The 24,273-nt window shown below is 37.6% G+C and overlaps 1 protein-coding gene across 2 annotated transcripts; it reads right to left on the minus strand.

Annotated features, from left to right (window-relative positions):
* Positions 1-6,765: 6,765 nt before the first annotated feature.
* RBM46 (RNA binding motif protein 46) lies at positions 6,766-24,236 on the minus strand. 2 transcript variants are annotated; one of them, XM_027739555.2, is made up of 6 exons: positions 23,993-24,236; positions 21,628-21,789; positions 17,556-18,023; positions 15,146-15,928; positions 8,383-8,442; positions 6,766-7,017 (listed from the first exon to the last, which is right to left on the minus strand). In XM_027739555.2, the coding sequence occupies exons 1-6, from the start codon at positions 24,021-24,023 to the stop codon at positions 6,992-6,994; spliced, it is 1,530 nt and encodes a 509-aa protein (XP_027595356.1). In that variant the 5' UTR covers positions 24,024-24,236; the 3' UTR covers positions 6,766-6,991. The 2 variants fall into 2 exon arrangements, with proteins under 2 accessions (XP_027595356.1, XP_027595357.1); XM_027739556.2 differs by lacking the exon at positions 8,383-8,442 and having other exon boundaries at positions 23,993-24,235.
* Positions 24,237-24,273: the final 37 nt, after the last annotated feature.

Here is a 24,273-nt window from a genome sequence, read left to right on the forward strand (position 1 = left end):
TATCTGAGTCTTATCTACACTGACTTAGATTGTTTGGGTAGGATATTCTCATTTATAGTCAAACATCTGCTTATCCAAGCATTATGAATCCTAATAATCCAACAAGTTTTCAACAGTTATGAAACAGTTGTCCATGTAATGCAATTAAAAATGCCTACTGGTACTCAGATCTTTATCCCTACTTTTCTCATATTCTCTGCAACTCCCTCCCATGCAATTAAATTGCCTTTTTTTTTTTTCTTTTAATGAACTGCTGAACTGCCAAGAGTATAAGTAAATTTCATTTAAAGTGGAATTTTAAAAATGTTTCCATCACAAAGTTTTTAACAAGATATGACATGAAGTTTCCCTGAGTTATGTTGGTTCTCCTCTTCAGGCTGCTAGTATGTACATTTTCCCTTAGTCAGATGCCTCTCTTATCTCTGCTGACTCCTGTTTAACAAACGGTATACTAGGATGTGAATACATAGAATAGGAATCTTTCTACTCTGACAAAGAAAAAAAAAAAAAGGCTTTTAAATTATTGCTGGTTTGCTTGTATTAATTAATGAGGCTTTTAAAACCCTGGGGGGTGTCTGAGGTTGTCCTCTGCACTGAAGGCTATCACTATCCAGAATTTTTTGGCATCTCGGAAGTTCAACGTGTATTCACTTCTTCCTGAAGCAGACAAGCTGTAGAACTAGTACAGAGTGACAAAGTGAAGTGGAAGGCTTAGCACCAAAGTAATGCTCAAAATATACAATTTTTTTTTTCCAGTTTTCTTCCAATAATACAGTATTCTCCCTATCTCAGTGGATTGCTGAAAATTTAAGGAAGAATAGCTTAGAAAAAGTGAAATCATATCTATACAGGAGAGTGGCTTCTTTCCATTATGAAATACTGGTATAGCATGCAATTGAAATGGATTTAACAAGCACAAATACAGAAAGATTTACTTTTCTGGTAAAGAATTCTAGAGTAGGACACTGAAAGTTCAGCAGACTCTACTACAGCAGGAATCTTCTGCTAACCTTTTGACCAACCCTAAAAGCAGCTATGTCTACTTCATTTTATCATGCTTGGAAATATGGGGGAAGGAAACTGGAAGCTGAGCTTCCTGAAGACTGTAGAGTTAATCCATTAGCTAACTCTGTACAGAAAAGCTAGGTCTGAGAGTTCACTAAATGCCTGCCCTAACTGGTACAGTATGCATCATATGTCCCTTACTCCTAGTATTAGAAGAGCCCAAATGAGAATTGTTTACACAAATGACAACATCTGATCCACTTAAAGAATTCCTGTTCCACATTGGGATGAAAATACTTCCATTCTTAGATTTTATATTACATATATTTGTCCAGATGATCCTTGAAAGACTTTCTCAGGCAGAAAGACATACTGTACTGGGAATCCTTGTATCCACATTTATCCCGAACTTTCCAGTGAGAGCACCTAGCTCCACTCCTCCTAGAAACTCAAGACCAGCAGCTCAGCCCCTGGGGCCTCGTAAATTGGAGGCCATGTCCCTCCCTCAGATCAGATAAACCAAAAACAGTGGAGCTCTGCTAACACCCAGCTCTCTCCAGTTCAGCTGTGGAACAGGACCAGCTTGTGAGCTCTGTTTGTGCAAGTTCACCAGAGCTGAATAGAGTTGAACTCCACCTGCTTCACAGCTTGCTGGTGTCTCCCTATAGTGTTATTCACAGTTATTCACTAGTTACTCAAATATTAAGAAAAGTGTCACAAGGTGGTGAAGGAAAAGCAGCAAAATACAGTCGATAGCTATTACCAGTATGCAGAGCTGGTAGGTAATTTGGTATATTAAGCTCAAAGCAAGAGCGGATATTAAGAGCTTAGGAAATACCTTCTTTATGTGGGAGAAATCAAGTATTTTTGCAATGAAGTACTGCGTCTGATTAAAGCTAGGACACCCTGATCCAATTTATGTTGCGAGATTTGGCTCCTTGCGGACTTCGATGCCTTTCTGGAAGATGTGCTTTTATCAGCTGCTATTGGGCTTGCTCCAAGGGCATATATGAAATTGGGTGATGTGCTTGGAGTGCTGGACAACCTGGGTGATTTGACTGTTTTCTCTGGCCTTAATGTACCTCTTTCATAGCTTACCTCCTTGACTAGGGTGAATGGATAAAATAAATATGATTTCATGGTAGCTGAGAACTGCATGGGTTTATTTTTAAGGACAAATATGTAGTGAAAGTTTCATCAAAATACATGCTTTAGTGTTAGAAGTTCAGGTAGCTTTCTCTCATGACTGTTGCTTTAGTTAGTGAAGGTGAGTTTTGGGGGCATGGGAGGTTGTCTTTTTTACATTTTTGTCTAGTTTGAAGAAAAAAAACCAGATCCTTTAATCTGTCTTCCTGTGATCAGCTTTCACTCTAAGACTTCATGGGTGAAAGCTGCTCACCACCCATCCTTAGAAAGCTAGTGCTACAAACCAGCTGTTAACCATTTTCTGACACACCTCCACCCCTGGTTTAAAAATAATACATTAAAACCCAAACACCTCCTTGGATTCCATGAAGAATTTGACCTTCAGTTTTCTACAAGAAGAGAGAACTTAGATTTGGCACTTAGACCTTGTTGTATGGTATTCCAAATCTGTGTCATTTTGTAGGCATCCTGGTTTGTTGGTTTTTTGCATGCACCCAAGCTCTCCTTCGCTACTGAAGTTTCCAAGGCTGAAGTTTCTCCTCAGTCAGACACACTTCATTCCTCAAAGACTGATCATGGTAGCTTCCTGTGCTGAAACCAGATACACCTTCCCAATGGATGTTATTCTGACAGACAACACAATGATGGTTGCCACAGAAAAAAAAAAAAGAGTAGGGGAGAGTTAAAGGTCTCTTTCCTCATCAGTCTGAATCCAGCCTACTACTTTTGTCTTCCCTAGGAACGTGTTGCAAATACTAAGTTCTGCCTGTGAAAAGGTACTGGGAAATGGGAAAAATTGTTCTTCCCCTCCCTTGCTGTTTAATCTGTAGAGCAGAGCAAGGGAGACATCCAGATTTGGGACAGAAGGGCCCTACTGCTGCAGGGACCAATATGTATTTGCATGGATTTGGTTTTCATACACTAGCGAATACTTCCCTCTGCAGGAAAATCTAAGTCAATAGCAGCCACAGCTTCTGTCAATAGAAAAAATGTTCAAGGCCTGAAGTGGGATCAATTCCCATGAGCAGCTATTTTCATTGTAGAATCCTAAAAATTCCACCTGGCTTGACAGTGGTTGCATTGTTAAATGCTTCTCATGGTAGTTTTGCAGTGTCTGTATCTTTGGAAAAGGCCTGCCTCTAGCTGAATCCCACACGCCTGGTGCCATTCCTGATACCAGGTGCCATCCTGGTGGCTTCAGTTGCCCTTTCATGGCAGCACAGGCTCTGCCTCCTGAGAAGGTTAAGGGTGTAATTTTATTACTGATGCAGCCTGTGATGTAGTGAGCAGGGTAAACCATTTTACTCTGTCTCTTAAACTGAACAGTTTTAGACACAGACAAGGTGGAATGATTTCTAGTCGTGGTGGCTCCTTGTTAGCATGGTGAACAACTACGACAGGTAGAAAGAGGAGCTCTGAATGACTGCTTTAAACCTTCCCTTTTCCTGGCTGTTTTGAGGCCTATTAGGGCTCTTTCTAATGTCGGGAATGTTATACTTAAGACTGCTGGATCATTACTTGTTTTCCTTCCTCTGGTTGTCCAACACTACATAATGTGAAGAGATGCAGAACTGGTCGTTCATTGTTACTGCAACTGTGTTAAGAAATTCACTGAAGACTTGGAACAATTGACTTCTCAGGGATTACTTTTACCTCAAGAGTGTGCGTTAACCCAACATCTCCCAGGCGACTTGCTCTTTAATGCTGTTTCCTATTTAAAAGAAATTTCCATTAATTTAGTAACTCTTATTCATATTATTATCTAGGATGCTAACTCCAGGTGAAAAGCAGCCTCGGTTCCCCCAGCCCACCTACTGTTTTTCCCTATGAAAAAAGGGAGGTGGGAAGATAGAGGCTGTTGACTCTAATATGCTTTCTCCACAGCACAGGCTTTCTTATCTATCACCAATCACATGGCAGTAATATTAAACAAAAAGAAAAGGCAAGATGAAAAAGATAACTAAGAATACGGACCTCCTTTTCTTATTTAGGGCAAGTTTTTAATGCGGTGGGTTTAGCACAAAGTAACAAAATTTTGCTTCACTGAAGTCAGCGACCTCTACTTTCAGAGGGACTTCTAGTTTCTACACCAATTACAGAACGGGATGGTACACCAATTTACTTTTTATCAATTATGCAACAGTAATGTAAAAACTGTGCAACACCATGTCCTCTCTGCTAAAACCTTTATACAGGAAATACATGGTGGTTTATTTTTCAAAGGTTAATAAGCTCCAGTGAGATTTTTATAAATATGAAAAATATGCTTGCAATTTTGCACACTGATTAGAGATTTCTAATGATGTGTTCTAAATAAACTTCAAAAACCCTGAATTACACTGAGTGCTACTGCTGCTTCAGCTGCTTATTCCTTACACCTTTGCTCTTATCTGCAAAACAAAGGCAAGTTCTGCCTCAGGGTTTTAATTGGCTGACATGAACCCAGTACTCATTATGCTCAAACACTTCATAATGGTTTTGTACAGTCATATGTGTTGGGAATACTGAAAATAATTGCCAAGATCCAGGCTAGTTGTTAATAATCACAGGAGTTGCTAGTTTGTAGAAAACTGGTGGGGTTTTTTGCACCAGACTACTTCAAAGAAGGGAGCACAGTTAGAAATCTGATCAAGAAGGATGTTACACACCTGAAAAATACAATCCCATGGCTTTCTACAGTACTGGTCGGTGAGCACTGGGGGAACTTTTATTCACACCTCTTATACTGTCTTTCATTTTATCGTTATGCAACTTCTGTGCACCTTGTCCCACAGCTCCCTTATGTAGCTAACAATACCAATCCTACCCAGGTAGAATTGGCCCAGATTTCCATTAGAAATGAAACAAAAAACTGAGTCTTAATCAAGATACCTGAAAAATAAAAATTAAGCTTATTTCAGCACTCTGTAGACTAGAATTCTCATCCTAACAGTTACAAATACTTCTAAATTATCATACCCATATCTTATCGGCATGATACTGTATTATTCTATCTCAAACACTGATTTTTGTCTTGGCCTTAGAAACCACTTAATTTAAACATGGACTAAACAAGTCCCCTCTTCTTTCCTCCCAACTGAGTTTCTTAGGAAATCCTAACAGTTAAACAACTTTCAAATGTGACAGAAGCTACTAAGCAACTTGCTTTTTAAGAACTACTTTTCTTTTTTCAAGGCTTCATGAAGCCACTTAAATACACTTTCTCTTGTTCAGCAAAGCACTGGAGCACTGGAGCCTCTGGTCAAAGCTTGCCACTAGACAAAGCGAAGTGAACCCTGCAAAGTGAGTCTTGAGGGTACCACGTGTAAAATAATAATTTATTTTTCATTTACACACACTGAATATGAACAGCATAAATTTAATATAAATGTTAATTCAAGTACAGAAGTCAAACACATTATTTCAACATTAAAAATTGCAACATTTAAAACAATTATTATTTAGCTAATATCAAATGCAAATAAAATGAAACTGCTATAACTGCACCTAAATTAACAGCAAGAAGGACAATTTAATATGGTGATGAAATAAACTTAACCAAAATGTGTAGTGGACCACAATAGTTGATTGCTTTTCAGAAAAATTATTCAACTTTGAATCTTTCCATTGCATTGTTTTCTGTCTACATAATACTCCTTTTGGACAAACAATTTTCAGACACAACAGCTTACAAACATTGCTTGCATAGGTGAGGCCCTCAGACGCTTTAACTATGCCATTTGGCCCACTCCTCGACAAGGAACTGAAATTATATATAAAATTCCAAAAATAAGGATGGTCTACAGTATTTGTTTCAGATTTTTAAAAAGAAAAAAAAGGCCGTTATTTTTTTGTCATTCAATAAATAAAGCACTTGACTGAGAAATGCTAAATAGTCACAATAAAAATAAAGATGGCTCAAAGTGAATTACATATATCTGATTTTAAAAATCGAAAACTATTTTCAGTTTAATGCTAAACAATGCTTTTTAAGAAGAACATGGCCTGATTAGAAAGTGAGCAAGCTGCTGTTCACATGGCTGCCACAGGCAAGCACAAGTGCTGGTTTCAAGGGATATCCTGGATAAAAGTAAGGCCTCTGTGAATATGAAAGCACACATGTCCCAACAGAGAGGTGCTAACAACAGGAAATGCAACCTAGTGAGCTGTACTTAAAAATACATGTAATTTATATGTGTCAGGATATTTGCCTTTGTTTCAAAGAATAACTAAGGTACTGAACCTCAATGTTATGACTACAGCCACCTCATGTAGCCTGATGGTACCTAAAGTCCTTCAAAATATCACTCCTTCATTGATGTACTGCTATACCAGAAGCAAAGATTTTATTGGACATGTTCTTCCAATAAAATTTTGCATCAAATTATGGAAACAAATTTGAGTGTGGTATTCATTTCATATTATGTACGTTCATGTATGAAAAGGCAAGGTTGCCAGGATGTTGTGGTTTTGGTTTGTTGGTTTTTTTAATGTTTGCTTAAGATTTATTACTTACAACAGAAACTGTAAAAATTCTGTGTGACACTTAAAATACAAGGAATTGTGGCAAATTATTTTAACTCTGAATATAAGTTACTAGTGTATGTTACAGGTAATAAAAATCTTTTAAACAAATTATCTTTTAAAACCCAAATTTAATCAAACTAACCAAAACAATTTAACATTCAATTTCACTAATCTTCATATTGAAATGTTTAATACACACATGCACTTCGAAGAATTATTCATCGTTAAACATGGAACGTGAATTTCCGGTAATTATATATCCGCGTGGTATTCTTTTTTCTTTCATGACAAGATCCAAAGCAATAAATTCCAAACTTTTCTTCTTCAGGGAAATTCAAGCCAAGTAGGGTGTACAGTTGGCTGTGGAAAAAGGGGTGGACGGGAGATGAAAGAGACTTGATTTCAACAAACATACTGCACTACCCATTTCAAGACGAACTTAACTATTAAGGAACTTAAGATAATGGCATAATGAAGGCATTCACAGTCTCATGCCAGTGCTGTGTCCTTCCCTTTCCTCTGCAGCACTACTTCAAATGATTAAGAAACTGTTTAGTCAACAGTTCAAGGTTGTTTTTTCCTCCTAAGAGCCTTATACTTTTAAAAAACCCCATTCTTTGGTACTGAACATAAGTATTTCCTCATCCTATATATATATAATTTTAACCAAAGTTTGTAATGACCCTTTGTTTCACCTTCACTAAACGCAGAATATTAACACAGACAACAGTTACATATATCATACGTATCATAGCAGTAGTCTTTCACATTGCATATTTAACACTTTAGATCAGTGTACTATCAGCTAAGTGCCAAGTTCTGCCTGATGTACACTGCATAAACAAAACCCAACTTCATTGTGATCATCAGTGGAGTAAAAAAAAGGGCACTAAATTCCATCCTGTTTTGAAGTGACTGACTCTACTACTGAAGGCAGTCAAGTTATTTCACAGATAAATATAGTCCAACATTGTTGTATCTTTCTTACTTATCTTCTCCAAGCTCTCCTACAGAGGCCAAAATTTACAAATTTATGTTCCCTGTCCATAAGCAGCAGCATTAGAAAAATAACTGAATCTGCAGGAAAAATTCAGTGTGCCTCAGAATAGAAGCTTCCACCAGTTAAAGTTAACACCGAGCACAGATTTAATACTGTTTTCAAACTGCCCTTTAAGCTTTTAAAAACCATTCTCATGACACTTAAAAATGGTAATCCTAATTTTAAAAAAATGAAAGAGGCCTCATTAGTGACAGATATACACACTTAAATTCATCCACAATAGCATATTCGGAAAAAACCAAAGTCAGAGAAGGAAACATGAGTCTCTCCCATGAAACTGACTACCCAAAGAAAGAGTCCAAGTACCCAGAGGAGTAACTCCCGCTCCTGAACATAAATGTAAACCCAACCTGGAACAGCAAATAACTGAGAAATGACTGAAAAATGACTCAGAATCATTTTAGGAGTAAAAACTATAACCTTCTTTTGTGCTGCACAATCGACAAGAATATCAGATTGGGTGATCCAACAGCAGGTCCACAGCAGTAGAGCTATGGTCTCTTTTGAAAAAAGCAACTAGACAGAAAATCTCTACAAGCTTTCTTAGAGCTGTGTATGTGGGGGAAAGAACAACTTCTCTAACAAACAGTGCAAACAATACAGCTAAGACGACGTCTTCGAGGGGGCAAAAACCTGCAATAAACAATCCTGGGAGGTTTACTCACCTTTACTATCCCACCATGCTGCATTCAGGGACAGCAAAGTTATATATGCTTGCTCGGGGGCTGTGATAAAAACCATTATGTGTAAGTCATCTGATAAATATTTAAGACTTCTAAATTCTACTGTTAAGAAACTTCTTATACTACATTCTGAGCCTTTCTAAAAATCACTAAAAAAACCCAAACCCACTAAATCACCACTTATCACCTGTATTTGCTAAAAAAAGCCAGCAATTTCTGGGGGTTTCTTTGAAACATCTTACAATTTGTACCAGGTTGTTGACTGTTCCAACAGCAACATAATTAATTTTGATAAGCAAACCAAGGCAATGTTTAAATAAAGAAAATCCCTACAACAAAACATTAAAGTAAAAACACTTCATCTGAACTTTAAGTATAATGTCGAAAATCTAGGGCAGCAGCCTACAGACACATTTGTTCTGAGACACAGATGCTGAGTACAGACTTTTGAACTAGTTTATACAAGTTTTATCCTTGACTTGCAAATTGCTACTGCATGCAATATTTAAGATGTGAATTCATAGTAGTAAGATACAATGTTTGCTCCACCTATTTCACTACCATTTACTATATAAATTCTATATGATTAACTGGAATAAAACTTATTTATGTGTTATAGTTAGTTATTAAAATGCTTTTTCTTGAGATTTATTAGAGATTTAGAGTTTTACCAGTATATTTTTCTTTTAATTGCTTTGTATTAAACACTTTTAAATACTCTCTTCTACCTAAAAATTAACTCCATAAATTGTGTCAAAGTGAGACATCACACAAAATAGCATGTGTGAAAGAACAAACAATACTCTCTAGTGGAATACCCATTTAAAGCCTGGCAGATCCCTGAAACCAAGGAAGCTTTACCAAAACTTCTTCCATTCTTCCCCATCACCCTTAAGTAAAACTCAGGAGGTAAGAGAACTTCTCAGAACTCGGCCTTTGCTTCAGAGGGTGTTATCTTAACCTATTTATTTCTAGCAGAAAGAGGTTCTGACATGTTCCAGTATTTCCTTAAATCAGTGGAATTCCACCAGCAGCAATTAAAACATGCAAACGAACAAAACATAATTTTCTAATGATTGTTCTGCTTTTTCCAGGGTTCAGATGCTTGCTCTTACTAAAGAAAGGGAGGTGAAAGTTCTATAATTCAGAGCACATCTCTGGAACTTCCAAGTTCTTTTCTGCCTGTTCTTCAAAGTCATATGGACGAGCCAGACTGATTCCATAAGCTACAAATCTACATTACTGATGCAAAGGACCTGAATGATAACTAACACTTCCTGTTTTGGGATTGACTCTGCACTAACACTGCTGCTGAACCAGAGGTGGAATATACAGTGTATGCTAATTACACACCTATACAGTCTCCAAACTTGAGATTTAGTCAGTCTCCAGCCAAATTTAGTCAGCCTCCAGGACAGGCAAGAATAGGAAGTCTTCCATGTTTTTCTAACTGGATGCCACATTTAACAGCCAAGCACCATTTTGCAAATGACACTAAGGAGCTGTGTAACTTCTAAAGGCACAGACCTATTTGTGTAGTAATGAGAACCGAATGAATGGAAGATGTATCAACTACTTCTACGGGGCATTCAGGGGTTTCTTCTATTCCGCTCCCCTCTCGCCCTACCCCACCTACATTCACCTTCTGGAACTTCAACATGTAACTCTGCTCTCCTTCTCACAAATGGACATGCAGACATGTACTTTCTGTAGGTTTAAGCAAACCTGACTGTTTTCACTCCCTTGATCTGCTAATGATTTTATCTAGCAACATTAAAATACAGCTTATTCATCTTTCAGTGACACCATAGGTTCCTGTATTTTCTAAGAAGCATCCTTTTCAAAATATTCAGGTGACACCAAGTGGTTAATTGTTGTACTGCTGTCTGCTCAAGACTGCTGTATAACAGTACTGTATATACTGTGTAAAAAACAAGTATTCTATTATGTGATAGGAAATACAGAAAGACACACCACAAAAACCAGAATGCCTTGAGATCATTAATCATAGCAGTCCAATCTTAAAGTTCCATCAAAGCAGCCCTTTCTCATTTACTTACCTTAGTCTGCCTATATGCTTTAAAAAATAAATAAAATAAATTAAAAAAAAACCACCAACAAAACTAACCTGTACACATTAGCAAAAATTAAGTGGCCAAAAAATTAGGTTCCTGTAAAAGACGTTACTTACCAGAAAGAATTACTCTCTATGTCATTTTTGTACACGCATGAAGAAGCATAGTCAGACTTTCCTCAAATCACTGCTACTTATAAAAAAAAACCAAACCAACCAACCAAAACCGCCAAAACCCAAAGAAAAACCACAACACATGGACCGGTGCAGCTTCAATCAACACATCAAAGCATGCAACAGACACTTCAGTGAGGAGGGATCCTCTGTCACATCTAGCAACTCTTCTTGAGCTGCAGATGTTTCTTTCAACACAGTGTATATATATATATATATATATATATATATATATAAAGTTGGAACAAAAACAACTGCTGTAGATTAGATAAGCAAAATAAGTTGTATTTTTAGACTCCTCAGGGCTATGTTTCAGTGCCAACATCAAAAAGAGGCCTTTTACCAACATGAAAGATGTGAATCTTTCAAAAATCAGCCTTGTATGTTTGTTTCAAAACAGGGCTCTGTATGCTCTTTGCAAGGCCAAATCCTCACAAACAAGAATGCACAGAGGCCATAAAAAGAAGGGAAAAAAAAAGTATAGTTAAAGATAACAAGAAAGCATTACTAGCACTAGGCCATTATGTAGACAGCTGTCAAAAACCAATCCTGGGATTTGGGAATTCTGCTAAATAACAATTAACATTAATTGTGATTGTATGGCACACTGAAGTGCTAAAAAGCTTTAAAATACTGATAATTTAAATCCACCTTAAAATCTTTTCCCTACAGCACTTCTAATTATAACTGAAGAGAGAAGAATCTCAACACATACTTTCTTCATTTGTTTAAACTTGTGTTGCATTCACGATTTGCCCACAACTGTGAATAATCATTCTTAATCTAACATTTTTTAATTTTTCTGGTGATTCCTCCCCAGAGAAGTATAGGAGAGAAAATATTATCTTTAGACAACACTACCTGTAAGACACAAAACAGGCAGGCATGTATGGTCAAGCATAAAACCTGAAACTGTCTTCATTCCTCTTCTAAGGAAAGCCTCACACAACTATTTTGAGTTTAGCACCCTTATTATCTTTTGTATTCAGGTTTATCTGGGTTATAAAAGTGTGGCCCCAATAGCTAGAAAAATAGGGAAACAGACGCTCAACCAGCAAAGTCCTGCTCACGTTGTGTACGAAACCAGTCACAGATACTTACTATTTTATTATTAAAAATAATCTCATCACTTTGACCATCTGAAAGCACCACCTTCTACTAATGCAAACCAAAGATACCACTGCTGAAGTGGAGACAATGTATAAATTTTTGCCCTTTGGAGGTTCTTCTTCCTCCAAGACCCTTTGGGCATGCCAAATAAAAAATTAGGAGAAGCAAGGACTCAAGCAAAAAGAAAAAGCTTATTTACATTTTAGCCATGCATTGGAAAAAAAAAAAAAAAAAAAGGCATCATAGTTAAGGCTGCAGTAAGTCTGCTATAAACTCATCCAAAGAAGAAATCTCACCACAGCCTACATATCAAGAGACTTCCAGAACAAGTTTAAGTAGCAGTACGAGGATGAGAAGGATGGCAACACTACTTTTAACAGTTTGCTATCAGCAACAGCTTTTCCAATTAACCAAAACTACAACAGGTGAGGGAAAAAACCCAAACCAAAAAAACCCAAACCCAAAGAAATGGGGGGAAAGAAGGGGGAACAGAAGGGAACAGAGAAGTCTTTCTTAAACTACCTCTCAGGAACAGCAGTGAAGCAGTCACCAATAGAACTGGACTTCATGTAACTTTTTAGTTACTATTTCTGCTTCCATTTCCCTGAAAATTTTGTTTCACTGGGCCAAAATTATGAATTAAATGTATTCTAATATACACTTCTTTATCTGTTCTCCTTTCTCCTCCTTGCATTCCTAAAGCAGACTCAAACTAAACTTGTGGATGCAGTCCTGAGCCCTGTATGCATGCACAGCCAATCAGAAAACCATTATTTCCTGTACTGTATGATTTCATTATGTTTCTATCCAGAGCTGCACTATACAGGATCACCAAGTCTGATGCCTCAGACACTGCCTGGCATAATAATAAATGGAAATAACAGTAATTGAAGTCAAACCTGTTTGTATTCCCTTGATATTATAAGAAACTCAGAAAAAATTTGTCTACCACCACTGAAAAACTAAACCACTTAAAATCCAAAAACTTTGGCATTGCTCCAATTCTGAAGTAAAATAATAGTAATAATAAAAAAATCCAGTCAACTTCTGACACACACTTAGACAAGAAACTGGTTTGTATTACCTGAACAAGCCTATCTTCTTCAATATAATTCTTCACTAAAAGAATTCCAAAGAAGAAAGAAGAACGGGGAAAGGGGGACAGAGAAGATAGAGATGGACTAAGACAAGTGGAGATGTGCTGAGGAGAATGAAGGGCAGAAGGGCATAGAAGGGCAAAGGAAAAGGACAGAGAAGGTCAAAGAAGAAGGCCAGAGCAGGGCAGATAAAAGAAGAGATTCACAAAGATGGGCAGAGATAGGCAAAAAAGAAGGGTGGTGTAGAAATAAAGGTAGAGAAGGGCAGAAAAGATGGGTGAAGGAGAAGGGTGAAGACAGATGGGCAATAGAGTGGAATGAGAAAGAGCAGACAAGGGCTGAAGGGGAAGACGGGCAAAGAAAGTCAAAGGGAAAGGGAGTCAGCAGAGCAGAAGGGTTAAGAAGGGCAGGAAAGGTCGAAGAAGGGCAGAAAAGGTGAAAAAATGGGCTGAGAAGATGGGACAAGAAAACAGGAAGATAAAGAAGTCAAAGTAGAAACACAAAGAGAGAAAGACATAAAGGGTAAAGAAAAGAAGTTTGAAGGATAGGGAGAGCAAGACAGACAAGTAAGGTGAAAAGCAAGGATAAAGTACAGTAGAGACCAGTGGAAAGTGGCAGAGAAGGGCAGAGACAAGCAGAAAGGAGCAGAGAGGCCAAACGAGAAGGGCAAATACTGACAGGGACAGGCAGAGAAGGGCAAACACTGGTGGTTGGAGGGATGACCCCTATGAAAAAGGGGTGGAGAGGGGACAGAGAACAGCAGAGAAGAACAGAAGAGCAATAAACATTGAAGAAGGGCAGAGAACTTGAGGGACAAGGTAAGACAGGCTAAGTAGGTCTGACCAGGTCAAAGAAGGTGAAGAAGGGCAGAGAAAAAGGGCAAAAGGGAAAGGCAGAAAAGGCTGAAGAAAGGCAGAAACTGGCAACGTCAGACAGAGAAGGTCAAAGAATAAGAAGGGAAGGGGGACAGAGAAGGGCCAAGAAAAGGGTGGACCAGGAAGGGGTAAATAAAGGGGGAAGGGAACAGGGAAAGGGCAAAGAAGGGGGGATAGTGAAGGGGAGATAGGGAAAAGGCACAGAAGGAGGGACAGGAAAGTGCCAAAGGGCAAAGAAAAGGGTATAAGGAAGAGGGGATAGGGAAGGGGCAAAAAGGGGAACAGGGAAGGGGCAAAAAATGGGGGACAGGGGAAGGGCTATCAAGGAGGGGCAGGGTAAGGAAAACACACCTGATTCTAGGATTCATTAGAAACCTCTTTTTGTAGTTACAGAAAAATACCTTGTTGGAAAAAGACTAGTGAGCATTCATTTCATGATACATGTCTACATTTACTGATGTAGACATGCTGTAAGAAACTATGCAACAAATGCACAAGAACATTACTCAGTAAATCAAAGAAATTACATGATGGTTCATAAAACTTGCAAAATTATAAAGATCAGTCCTATTTCATCTTCAAATATTAGAGAATGTAAAGGCCAGAAAAAGAACTAAGAAGAGAAACTATTCAAAATAACAAGTGGTATATACACAGCTGTGCCTGAGAGTGTGATTTATCAAACCATTATGGTATGGCTCTGTAAAAGCCTTCAAATCCAAGTAACAGATATAAAATTCTGATTTGAGCACGAAATTTAATCAGATGATGACTACAATTATTAATAAACAACGTGGCTGTAGAAATTAGTTCTGCAATCTGAATGGATTTTTATGTGTGTTGCATGTTCTGAAAAATGGTAGGCAGGAACTATATAGCAAAACTTTTATATTTTGTATTATTTATGTATTTTACTTTATAGAGCAACAGGGATAACACTGTCAGAACCGCAGTGATCTGTCTTCTTAGCTATGAAAAGAACAGATTTTAACATACCTTTTTATCAGATAAAAACTTCCCTTTTCTAATAGTTGCATACTATTTTTTAAAAATGCAATATACATAAATGAAGACGGTAAAACACAGACAGACTTTCAAATAAATTTTCAGCACCATAATCATCATACAGATGACTTAAGTCACTTAAATGTCATCTAGTTTTTCCTTATACATCATTACAGTAGGCAAATGCAAGCAAAAATGACCCTGGCATTGGACTGTTCAGACATTTACACAGTGTTTCTTCAGTGCTCTCATCTGATGGTCTAGACTCAACTGATCCAAGAACCAATGCTTCTGCAGACTAGCTTATACTTTACATGAAAATACACACACATGACAAGATACATACACAAAGAACAACTTTAAAGCAATAGCTCCAGTTTTCAGAACTAATCAAAACTGTTAATGCTTACCTAGATGTAAAAGTGTGAACTGTGCTGCCAATTCCTTTGCATCTTCTACCGTTGTACAGAGTTTTTCTGGCATGAAATAACTCTGGGAATCATCTGCAATACTAGAAATAAGCACCCTGTACACCAAGAGTATTTTCCCATCCTGACTTGTTGTTGAATACAAGCAGTACTCTGGCGGTGCCCAGCTATTTTTATGACAAAAATAATCCAGATGCATCACTGCAGAACTGAAGTGATTCAGCTTCAAAGAATACATGCTAATTGGAGTAAGCTTTATTCCTGGAAAAAAAGGGTATGTACTTCTTTCAACTTCAGGGGAGCTTGGACTGTGCTGGCCATTAAGACGAACTGAAAGACTTGCTGGTTTCCCCAAGGATTTTTGAGTACCATCTTCTTTGTTGGGAAACCCTAAGAGATTTTCAGAACTGGGACTTATCTGACCATTAAAGTGTTGCTTCCAAGAACTTTCTTTGTTAACTGGCTTTGCCAGTGTTACCTCAATACTGGCTCCATCAATGCACTTTCCATTCATTACAGACATAGCAGCAACTGCATCTTCTCGGTGGAAAAAATGAACAAAAGCATAGTCTCTCAACTTCTTTACACGTTCAACTACTCCTGGCTTGAACTTGTTGAATTCAGCTTTAATTTTGTCCTCTGTAGTAGATATCATTAAATTTCTTACATACAATACTTTAACTCTCTGCATAGTTTCTTCATCAACTACTTTCTCAGGATCTGCCCAGTCTACTTGAATAGTATGACCCCAGGGCTGGAACGTTCCTACAGCAAAGAAGCATTATGTAAATAAGAGACATGTAAAGGAAAACAGAAGCATTCTTATCAACTACCTCTACAAAAAGCAAACATGATGTATACCACATGAAACTGGGTTTTGTTGCCTGCATCTGCTCAAGCAACTTGGAAATGTTAATGAGATTTTTCAAAAACGCTACGTGTTCTATCTGTACCCTTAGGGCTCATTAAGCACCATAAGCTGTCAAAACAAAGACTTTGTGACGTGCATATTCACACATACATAAAGAGACTAAAAGTAATGCATTTTACCAGCTAGTAAACACAGCCTCTTCAATAATATGACCACTTTAAAAACTTTAGTCAACACCTGGAAAAAGTAATCTAAATATATATCACTAGCACAAGCCTTACTCCATCTTATAGCAGATGCCAGAACCTAAAAAAAAAAAAAAAAAAAAAAAAAAAAAAATCCAAAACCAAACCCACTTTGTTACTCATATCAACCCATCATTTTGCATATCACACAACCAGTTTATTTTATATTCAGTGATCTGGAGGTATTTCTCCCACTACTTAGCATATATATATATATATATGTATATATATATATGTATGTATGTATGTATGTATGTATGTATGTATGTATGTATGTATGTATGTATGTATGTATGTATGTATGTATGTATGTATGTATGTATGTATGTATAAATAATTATATATGCATACACATTCTACATGTAATTCTATGTGTTATACTATTATATTTTATTATTACCTATTGCATATATTACATATTATACATTGCACATTTTATATTTGCATATATATAATATACATATTATATAATCTTAGGTAACACGTCTTCCTAACACTCTGTCAGCAGTCAACACAAGACTTGCCCACATCTTGGCCTTAATAAATACAGGGAGTTTTGCCATTCATTTCAGCAAGGTCGATGCTGTATTATCTGTTTTCATGACTTTGCTTCTTCAACTCTATTGTTTTGTTTCATCTCCTGTCTATTTAATTTCTCTTCTAGAATTTTGCTTTTTAACTCTAACTCTATTCCCTCCTTTTTCAGCACGTTCAATTCCTTTTACTTTCCCTCCCTCAAAATGTATAAAATAAGGTGCAAAGAAAAAGGTATCTTCTACTCCGTAAACTCTTAAAATTATTTTCTAGTAAAAGATTAAAGACCTTTCCAATACGCTTAAATAAAACACCAATAACACCACTCATGACACCCAAATAAGGGACATATGCAAAGCATTATAATTTTTAAGCTCAGTTTTAAGAGAATTTGTGTGCAAGGCCTCGTGCATGTAAATGAAAACCGCGTGTGTGCCCATGCAAATACATATCGGTGTAAATTACAGTAGCTTGTGTTTATAAAACTGATGTCTATTTTGGATAGTCAGAATTGTTTCAATTTCAGTTTCTTACAAAAAAAGTAAAAAAAAAACCAAACCACAAAACATAAAAAAATAGTAATTAAAAAAAAAATCCTCCTTAGCCAAAAGGCACTACTGCAGTTTTGTACTTCTGAAAACGTCTTAAAAATGGAAAACGGGGATGATCCACCACCTTGCTCCCCACAATTGGGAGACAGATACTCCCCACAAAAACTCAGTTGAATTACAAACAGTTTTACCTGGGATTAGTCGTCTTCTAGCCATGGCAGCTGCTCTGTGAGATTCATATTCTACAAAAGCAAAGCCACGATTTTTAGTTTTGTCAGTGGCATTTGGATAAACAATGACATCCACCACTCCTTCTGTAACTTTCTTCATTTCATTCAGTATTTCTTCTTTCTTCTTATCTTTAGGAATTGCTCCAATAAATAGCCTGCAGTTGTCCAAGCTTACGCAGACACCAATAAACTTCCCTGGACGAATTTCATAATTATTAAGAATCTTGATGGCTAGCTGGGCTTCCTCTTTAGTGGTGTACATCACAAAAGCATAGCCTCGATTCTCACCACTGAATTCCATCATCAGTCTGAGCTCATAGATCTTCCCAGCTCTCTCAAAAACAGGAACTAATTCATCTTCGTACATATCACGAGGAATCTTACCCACAAAAACTTCACATCCACGAGGTGGTGGAGGACCTTCCCAACCTTAAAATAAATTGTCCAACAGCAATCTTAGTACAAATGCCAGAAAGGCACACTTCCCCCACACCCAATTTGAAGATGTAAGTTATTTTTAATCTCAACTGAAAACTAGCACATTTTCATCCATTCTTTCTTATTTTTATTATGTTTAAATAAAAAATACCAGAAGCCCACAGATTGTATTTCTCTTAATTTCATCTTCTGGGTTTTTTTCCCAATGGAATCTGTGTGACAACACAGTGAACTAGGGTATTTTAAAATACTGACAGGTTTACTAAGAGTCTACCTTTCAATCATTTTTTGTCCCTTATAATTTTATGTCAGTTATTAATGAAGCTGACAGAGACAACTGAGAAAGAACTTCAGGTGTATTTTCTACTGCAACATTTTAAAGTTGCACAAAGTTTCTCTGCATTTCTTGCCCATATTTTTAGACATTTTGGTAAGGGTCCCAAGTGCAGCACATTTTTTCATCCTTGACATCATTCAAAAAGTCCAAACATTTTGCTTCCACCTTTTTCATTCCTCCAATAAAATAGGACTCCTTAAGGAAGGCAGGATATGGAGCCATCCTTTCCTCAACAGCCAAAAAGACTGAACAGTTATCCTCTAAAAACAGACCACAGTTTTCACAGGCTGGAGTGTAGGAAAAAAGGAAATAAATTAAAAAAAAATCCACAGAACAAGTCAGTCTCAGGCTGACATCTGAAAACAAGAACATCAATGCCTCTCTCCTTAAGCCAAGGACATTCACACATTCTTTTATATCTCTGTCATATACGCTAAAGGATATGTTCAACAGATTATGTAAAAACGAATTCATGAATTTAAAAATATAGAGTTATGGTCTGCAAAATAACAGCACTTCATTTTCCCAAAATAATTAAAAAAAAATCTTAAACATTTTGTTTGGTTTTGTTTCTTTTTTTTTTTTTTAATTAGACAAACAAATCAGGTAGAAGGTTCAAAAAAAATAAAAACCACAAAACTCAGTAAGTACTAGTAAGGAATCACAAAGCAAAGGGAAGCAAGGTGAAAAAATAATTACTGATGACAAGTTAAAACAAGAAGCTAATTAAATAACTTACTTTGGTTTGAAGTTCAGAATAAAATATATTTAGATGATTTTGTAATTAACACTTTTTCCTTAGGAATTGTCAAAGAGCCTGTAATTTACTTGTGAAAAAAAAAATTAACAGAATTGGGAAAATTTTGCCTTCTCACAGAACAATTTTTTATCTATAAACTGTACACTAATTGTACACTAAGAACTACCTGGTATACAGGGAAGCTACCAAGGCATCAGAACTGATATGCCTTTGGAGCCACACTGCCATGACTTACCTAGGAAAAAGCCTGTCTCTGTTCCACACAGCATTCAACATCTTTACCATTTTTAGCTTTATAAACCACTTCACCTGAGGTCTGACCAGACATAAAAACTAACAATATTTGCAGGCCAGTACTGCCATCACTCACATCGTGCCAGTCGGTTCCCACATAAAAAGCATAAACCAATTGCACACCACTTAGGAGCTCCAAAGACAAAAGCAACTGCACACCTCAGTCTGGGAAAAAAGGGAGGAGGCTACGCTTGATTGTGCAGACAAGCCATGAAATTAAATAACAATCCTCATTCATTAACTACACAAATTTCAACATCATTCTCAGCCTAGCAGCAGTGATTCTCAGCAAGTAAAAGCCATCTACTATACAAAAAGCTCCCTTTCTAATTTTAAAGCTCCATACTAACTTAGCATTACAGCACATTACAGCTAACTGGAGCAAGCTGGGACTCTTGACTTAAAGAAAACTGGTCTGTGCCTCATTTGCCAAAGAGTGTCATGTACTTAGCAGAGCAAACATGGAAAATTAATCAAAAGCAATCCTCAAGTAGTTGACCAGAGAGTTTCCTTGACTGGGTATTTGATTCATCACTGGATGATAGAAAATGGGACTCCTATTTTTGCAACAGTTCAAGTAATCAAACTTCAATCAACATTACAGTTATAATCTTCTCACTGTTAGTGAGATCCATGCCATCTTAAACTTCCATGTAATCTAATGATTTACACACCTAATGACATCATTATCTCTGCAGCCATCCCAAACGAAACAATGAAAATTCAATTTTGTCTTTTTTTTTTTTTTAAACACTCTACAGATACATTTTCCACAATCAGCATAAACTGAACAAGAAGTGTGCTGCTGCCAGGTGGAATAAAACCTGTAATTCTTTACAACAATTTTCACGCAGATCTGCTGAAAACAGAGCTGACATTGAGTCTATCCCTTGGCAGCAATACAAGTTTTTAGAAACCACATCTTAAACAGGCAAAATTCATAGTGAAGCTCTTAATTTACAAGGTTATTGTAGTTACTCACAAGCTGTCTCAAACATTCAAGTCTCATCTCGCCTAAAACCATTTATAGTAACTTAGGGCAATTTCCAACCTAAGCAAGTATGAAAATACATGAAGATTTTAAGGAGAGGTATATAACTAATGTCAATGAGCAGATTTATGGAAGAGATACCTTGTCAAACACATCTACTTTCAGAAAAGATTAACAGATTAATAAAAGTTGCTTTGCTAAACAAATACACGTGATACTGTCTAATATTCTAATTAAAAGTCAAAATTATAATGTAAAAAATGTATAAATAATTTAAGAACAGGCTGAACCCTCAGGAAGTAGCTAGTGATACCCTGCAGTTCTTTTCCCAGTGACAGTTTCACAAGGCTTCCTTTTGCTATTTTACATAGGCTAAGTAAAAGTATATACAAAATCTTAGGTGGAAAAAACTTTCAGAGAGAAATAATTTTGATGCAGCCATATCTTAAACTATAGCAATAAGTAATGCAGTTCATGCTTATGAGCATGACTTATAAAGACATGGGATCACAGGCCACAAGTGAGAATGAACTGAAATAGCAGCACAAATAATTTGTCTGCCTTCTGTTTAAGTGCATAATCTGATTCAAAAAGAAGAGTTACTGTATTGCATTTCATACGACCAGGATTAATGGCAATAGCAAAATTCCTGTACATTGCTTATGTCAACAAGGACACTGCAAAAATTATTTAAAATAAATGTTTCATAGTCAACTCTGAAAACAAAATGAGTTAGATTATCTTCACTGGTGTTCTCTCAGAGCACAGATTTAAAAAAAAATGCTTTGGCCAATGGAAGTGGTAAGGGGTAAGACAAGAAATAAAGTAGGTTACGCTTCCATCACCAACTTGTTTTTCCCTTCTGTGCCACTAAACATTTTCAAGTGTATTGTCACTCATACAGAATATGCTCTGCATTTTCAGCTCCACATTTATTCTGTTACCTGTCCACTTTAGCTGCTTTTAAAGCTGTGACTTCTTAAATCCACCAAAAGCAAACATTCACCATAGTCTAGCTCAAGAGATCTTGAACTGCTCTAAACAGTAAAGCATATCAGGACCCTGCACATGTTGTGTTTCTTACAGTTTCCTTAAGCTTCTACTACTGGTCACTGTCAAGATACGCAACCTGAGGCTACACAAATTTTCAGTTTGATTTAGTACAGCTCTCCTTACAGAGAGTAAACTTCATAATCTCAAAAGAAATGCTTACCTGGTGGAGGACCACCAAATTTTCTTTGCCCATTTTGTTGAACCATGCTGTATCCAGTCTTCTCCATCAGGGCAAGTAAAGCAGCCCCATTCTGAGCACCACTTCGGATTTTGCCACATCCGTTTGCTGCAGTTTTATTTTCTTCATGCATATCTGCAACAGCTTTAACAGAACATTGCAGACATTCCAATTCAGCTAATGCTAAATTGTTATATGCACACAGAAGCTACCAAAACACAGAAAAACAATTCAGGCTATACTGCTTATTTACTGTTACTTTGTTTAGCATAAGGTTTCAATCCTAAATCTAATCACTGTAATCTTAGCTATTTGCTTTCAGACATTGTTCTGTAGCTGTGATAATCTTGAACTTTAACCAGCAACTATATATTCTATATTCCAATTCTCACAAGTAGTATCACAGCTATCACAACATAAGTATCATAGCTACTTTTTAAGAATGCTGCCCTTAAGTAGAAGAATAAATTCTTCCATCAACCATGTTATCGCAGTTGTGTAAGGGAGAAACTACTCGGAGTGACATTTTCTTATTAATACATTCCATAAAAATATCGGTTATTTCACAACTGTATTTTAGTACAAAAATATCAAAGAAACACATGCCTTATTAATTTAAAGAACTCAAAGAATTAATGAACAAAAGTAAATTAATTAATACCAATATGTAATAAAATTTAGCAGAACTCTCTTGCAAAACTACGGGTTTGAAATAATCCCACCTCTGGAGTCCCTATTTTCATGGCTTTATCCGTTTTCACAATTTCAAAAACTAAACAAGTTTATCAATATGATTGCTGCTGCTCTATCCATTATTCCTCTGGCATGCCAAGATCTCACACAACAACTTTAGGTTTCTATCATCCAGGTGATGGGAAACAATCACACCATTTGGTAATTACCAACTTTACTAGTCAAGCCCCTAAAAAATTAACTTTCAAGTTACTACTTTGAGCTCAATTATCCAAATGAAAAAAATTATCTACGCAGATTGTTTATTTTACCTGAGAGCTAACTATTTAACCCCTTACCACTAGCAGAAAGAAGACCTAGTAAAAATAAAGCCAAATAAACCAGCAAAAATAAATATTAGTAGCTAATATACCAAATGTTATCACACCCATCCTTATATATAATATGTTGTCAGATGATTGCTGGTCACCCTAAGCAAGCTTTTGCCTCCACACACAAAACAGTAACCACACCTATGCTTACTACTGCTTTTATTCTTCACTTACACGTTCCACTGAAAACTACCCCAGTATCTCAAATTAAAATGATTTTGCACAAGCTGAAGTTTTCAAAATATTATACACCAGATTTACGCAGTGATGAAGTGACTGCTCCCCTGCCACATTTACGCACGTTATGCAACGTTACTGTCCAGAAGTGGCCTCCCCCCATCATGACCCAGCTTTGTCATTTCAAATGTGCTTTGAATGAAAGTAATAACTGTTCTTCAGTGCATTCTTTTCACGACAGCCTTCTTAAGACATTACAACAAACTTCACAAATCTCTTCATCAGAATGGCAATAAAGAGAACTGTGATTTTTCCCATCCTAGAAAAAAAACAATTTTTGGTGGGAATAGATCTATTTTGTCTTTTCTATAAAGCTGGTATTCATTTTGGGGCAGAAATCCATGCAAACAACCACTCTGGGGAACTTTATATTAGACATCTGTCACCGGACACTAAAAAAACCAAACCCCTAACAACTCCTAGCTACATCAAAATGAGATTCCAGAAAAGAAGCAGGGAAGAGAACAAAAAATTCCCCAGCAGGAAACAGCTGTAACAGCACTACTCCTTTCTGCTGCAGAAAATGTCCCATCTCCTTCCAGCAAGTGAATTAGACTTTTTTCACAGCTGCACGGAAGAGATACCTTGTCAAACATAATTCCATAATTAGGAAATCTTTTGGCAGCTTCAGGCCTAACAAGGTGCGGAAATAACAACAGAGTTGGAGCAAGGGAGAGGCAAACTGCTTTTCCCTCTGTCTCGTTGAGTTCAAACACATGTGAAAGAACGCCGTTTTCAGTACGCACAGCAAGGGGACACCTGTTTGGAATGACGGGAGCTGACGCCCACAGGGGCGAAGAAGCCCTGAGGAGCTACAGCAGGCCCATGGAGGAAGCGAGCCAACCTCGGGCGGGCCCGAGGGCACCAGCGTCACGCCAGGAGGCACGGCAGCATGTGGGGCAGGGAGGGAAGAGAAGCCCAACATCCCCGGAATCACCCAGCGCTCCTCCCGCGACTCGCATGTCAAGGCCCCTTCTCCACTGCGCCTCGTCCCTCACCGCGCTACCTCCGCCTCTCCCCACGGCGTGGCAAGGACCCGAACCCACCGCTATCCCCAGGGAGACGAGGCCACGGCATGACTGCCCGTTGTCCCGTCGGGAGCAGTACACCACACAGCGCTGCCCGGGACGGCGGACACACTGCAGCAAACTCCACGTCCCCTCCCCTTCCCCGGGCAGCGGCGGCCCCTCCACCCAACGCCTCACGCGCCCGGCCCGCAGGCACAGCTTTCCCTCGCTCGGGCCCGCCCGGCCAATCTGCGGGCGCGGGGGGCGGGCACAGGAGCGATCGACAGGCAGCGTCAGCCAATCGCGACGAGGTAAACGTG

This window comes from Pipra filicauda, unplaced genomic scaffold (genome assembly GCF_003945595.2).
Source record: "Pipra filicauda isolate LSUMZ 115617 unplaced genomic scaffold, ASM394559v2 scaffold22_size4397567_pilon, whole genome shotgun sequence".
Classification (NCBI taxonomy): Eukaryota; Metazoa; Chordata; class Aves; order Passeriformes; family Pipridae; genus Pipra; species Pipra filicauda.